The following is a 4,123-nucleotide window of genomic DNA, read 5'->3' as shown; positions in this document are numbered from 1 at the left end:
ATTCTTGACCATCATGACTACAGATTAGCTTAAGTTGAATAGGAAAAGTCATGGTCATTTCGACCTAAGTCACAGTGAGCGTCGAAATTAATTTTAACATGGTAAAATTCTCGACCATCATGACTGTAGATTAAATTAAGTTGAATAGGAAAAGTCATGTTCATGTTGACCTGAGTCACAGTGGGCGTTGAATTAGTTTAACATGGTAAAATTCTTGACCATCATGACTACAGATTAGCTTAAGTTGAATAGGAAAAGTCATGGTCATTTCGACCTAAGTCACAGTGAGCGTCGAAATTAATTTTAACATGGTAAAATTCTCGACCATCATGACTGTAGATTAAATTAAGTTGAATAGAAAAAGTCATGTTCATGTCGACCTGAGTCACAGTGGGCGTTGAATTAGTTTAACATGGTAAAATTCTTGACCATCATGACTACAGATTAGCTTAAGTTGAATAGGAAAAGTCATGGTCATTTCGACCTAAGTCACAGTGAGCGTCGAAATTAATTTTAACATGGTAAAATTCTCGACCATCATGACTGTAGATTAAATTAAGTTGAATAGGAAAAGTCATGTTCATGTCGACCTGAGTCACAGTGGGCGTTGAATTAGTTTAACATGGTAAAATTCTTGACCATCATGACTACAGATTAGCTTAAGTTGAATAGGAAAAGTCATGGTCATTTCGACCTAAGTCACAGTGAGCGTCGAAATTAATTTTAACATGGTAAAATTCTCGACCATCATGACTGTAGATTAAATTAAGTTGAATAGGAAAAGTCATGTTCATGTCGACCTGAGTCACAGTGGGCGTTGAATTAGTTTAACATGGTAAAATTCTTGACCATCATGACTACAGATTAGCTTAAGTTGAATAGGAAAAGTCATGGTCATTTCGACCTAAGTCACAGTGAGCGTCGAAATCAATTTTAACATGGTAAAATTCTCGACCATCATGACTGTAGATTAGCTCAAGTTGAATAGGAAAAGTCATGTCCATTTCCACCTGAGTCACGGTGAGCGTCGAAATTAATTTCAACATGGTAAAATTCTCGACCATCATGACTGTAGATTAGCTCAAGTTGAATAGGAAAAGTCATGGTCATTTCGACCTGAGTCACAGTGAGCGTTGAAATTAATTTCAACATGGTAAAGTTCTTGACCATCATGACTATAGATTAGCTTAAGTTGAATAGGAGAAGTCATGTCCATTTCGACCTGTTTTTTTTTTTTTTTTTTTTACTTATATCGATATCAATATCAATATATATATATATTCATTTATTTATTTATTTTTTATAAAAATAATATTGTACAATTCACATAGTGCATAAATTCTATGTAGAATATTGTATCTTGCTCAGCGGTTCCTGGGCCTTCCCCTACCCCTCGGTCGCCCTTTGCCCCCCCTTCTTTTGCGAAGAGGGGTGGAGCCGTTCCCATGGCGACACATGGGACAGGGGTGATCGAGTGGTAGAGATACCGTGTCCTGAAGGAAGTTGCTGATGCCCAGCCCCCGAGGTCCTGCACCCGTTCCACAGAGTGGGTGCGGAGAAACGCCAGCGATGCCGCGAGGCCTCTGATGTTGTGGGCGTGGGGGGCATGGCCCGGGTCGGCCTTCCGGTGCCCTGTTGGTGGTGTCAGCTAGCCAAGACAGGAAGTCCAGAACTGTGCTAGCGGAGATGGTCACTATCGCGTGTCTCCGAAGGAAGTCCTGGAATCTCCGGTTGGGAGGGTTGTTGGATCTGGATGACGGTCGGGACCGTAGCGAAGACGCGGTCTGTCGCTTCCTGGTCGAACAGACCACGGGAAAGGGGAGCTGCTCTCACCACGCCCCGGCGAGCTATCTCCGGGGCCGACCGCGCTGCAGACTGACGAGCTGCCAGACGAGCCGCGGTGAAGGCCCTCGCTGCTGGGGGTAGGGCTGATGACGCCATGTTGGCTGTACCCTCTGCCACGGTAGAGAGTGCCGCCAGGGTGTCTCTGCATACAGAAAACACGCGAATCAAATTAGTAGGGCGAGAAGGATCCCGATCCCCGGAGGGTGTAATAAAGTCACATCGCTCAATTGTAGAACGTATAACATATGCGAAGCCGAGGTCGTTTCCGAACGACCTCGTCCTCGGGCGCTAGTCAAGAGGCTCCGTCCTGGGTGAAGACGCTACCCGAGCGTCTCTCGCCAGGACAGGTCTGGACCCTCTATAGATTGAAATATCCCACTCACCTCAATTCTTCCCGCGGGAAGTCCTCAAAGCTCGTGGCGAGCGTCGTCAGCCAGTTCCTCATCATCGCCATTGCCGTGACGGTCGAGATGGTAGAGGCAAGGTCTTGTCTGGTCGAGGCCTCCGTCGTCAGCAACTTAGCCTCCGGTTCACTAAGTTGCTGGGGGAGGGCGGGGTCCCTGCCCGAGTGCCACAAGCAATCGCGCAGGCCCTCCGGCGCGAAGGGTGGTGGCAGGACGACGGGGAATGATGAAGGGATATGCCGTCGAGGAGGAACCGTCTTGGGTTGGTCTTGGGCCCGCTCGAGAGCAGGGATGTCTAAGGCTTTCTCCCCTTTCTCCTGCGGGAACCAGGCGTTTGGGGAGAGTGCTACCGCCGGTGAGTCCCCCGACCTGTCGACAAACATATGCCCATCAGGGTTTAAACGAGGGTTCTCCAGGAGAGCACCTAATGCGTCCAGAGTGTTAGAGGTGGAAATCCTGGAGGGCGTGGAGGCCGGGGCGGAGAGGGGTCGAATCTTATATAGAACCTTAGCCCCCTCCGCGTCGTTGGCCCACTTTAGGATAACGTCATCTCTCCTCCTCCAGCCCTCCAGTAGCGAGTAGTCGGGAGACCAGGCCACTAGCTTGTGATCTTCTCCAAACGAGTACTCCCAGGACCGGGGAAGGTCACACCATGAGAAGGGGTGAACTCAAGAGTCCGTCATGGTAGGAGGATAAGGTAAAGAAGAACTGGGGTGGTCCTCCACCCCGTCCAACCCGACGGACGTCTGATTGGGGGGTTCCTCCTGAGAGGGGCCTTCTAGTCCTATACCTGTCGCCGGCACGGAGGGGCGGAGGGAAGGACCAGGAGGGAGAGTGGGAGGGGGGGCTAGAGCCGTAGGTTCAATAGGAGGTTGCTCTGGAGAGGGGTGCGTTATGATTTGCGCGGTCTGAAAGGCCGGATAATGTGATAGGGCCGATTCAAGGACGGGGCCTATCAGGGACGGAAGGAGGGCAGCCACTTGGGCAGCCAGAGTTCCCTCTCCCCTCGTTTCGTCCCCCGGCTCCCTGCCCTTGTGGGATTTACGGCGAGGAAAAGGAGAGCGAGGAAGGGAGGGTGAGTTGGGGGGAGAGGCTGTGGAGGGTGGGGACAAGCTGAGCGTCCTGGACCTCGGTGAGGCAGACCTCTTTTTCGAGCGAGATTTCCTGCCGGGTTCACGTGAGTGAACTAGGGAGGAAGACGAGTTCGTGGGGGTGCTTGACAAAGCAAGCCGTAAGGGTTTTAAGGACCCTTGATGGTCGGATGTATGGGGCTGCCGAGAGGCCTGAGGACGCTCGGGGACACCATACTCCGTAACATCAGACTCGTCCCCTTGTACTCCGAGAGGCCCAGGTTGTCCACCAACGGAAGTCTCGGAGACATAGGGAGACGGATGGCGAGGGCGAACGAGGCCCAATTCCACGCCTAACGCCGGATCCGCCCACACCAGGGGGGGGGGGTCGTCAGCGGATTTCAATTTCCGAGCTCTGCGCCATGCCTCCCGAAGAAGTTCGAGGGCGGCTAGCTTGGAACGGGTTTTGGGAGGAGCAGCACGAATCTCCTCAACCCGCGCTTTGCACACAACGCAGGCTAGGGGGTTAAAGCCAGCTTGTGAGAAACAAGGGGCATGGCGGGAGCAGAGGTCGTGGTGGCCGTCTGACGAGATCCTGGCTGTGCAGCCGGATTCCACACACAAGCGTTTGGTCTGAAAATAGAATAATGATAATCATAGAAGGGGTGTCCCAAAGGTGTCTGGACACAACACCGAAGGGGAAAAACTGCAGGAGAACAGGTAGGGCTCCCTACGAGAACACACGAGCACGAGCAGGAACCAGACTTACCGGCATGAAAAGAAGGTGGGTTGTGGAGTGACCGA

General features: G+C 51.2%; 1 protein-coding gene across 1 annotated transcript; it reads right to left on the bottom strand.

Moving 5' to 3' along the window:
• Window positions 1–2,917: 2,917 nt before the first annotated feature.
• LOC143037705 (uncharacterized) lies at window positions 2,918–4,123 on the bottom strand. The gene is made up of 2 exons (XM_076206245.1): window positions 4,089–4,123; window positions 2,918–3,952 (listed from the first exon to the last, which is right to left on the bottom strand). Exons 1-2 carry the CDS (start codon window positions 4,092–4,094, stop codon window positions 2,918–2,920), a joined length of 1,041 nt encoding a protein of 346 aa, XP_076062360.1. The 5' UTR covers window positions 4,095–4,123.

The sequence above is a fragment of the Oratosquilla oratoria genome, chromosome 23 (genome assembly GCF_046742065.1).
Source record: "Oratosquilla oratoria isolate Oo_2021 chromosome 23, ASM4674206v1, whole genome shotgun sequence".
NCBI lineage: Eukaryota > Metazoa > Arthropoda > Malacostraca > Stomatopoda > Squillidae > Oratosquilla > Oratosquilla oratoria.
The sequence above is the reverse complement of the archived record's forward strand: the minus strand, read 5'-3'. Positions and strand labels throughout refer to the sequence as shown.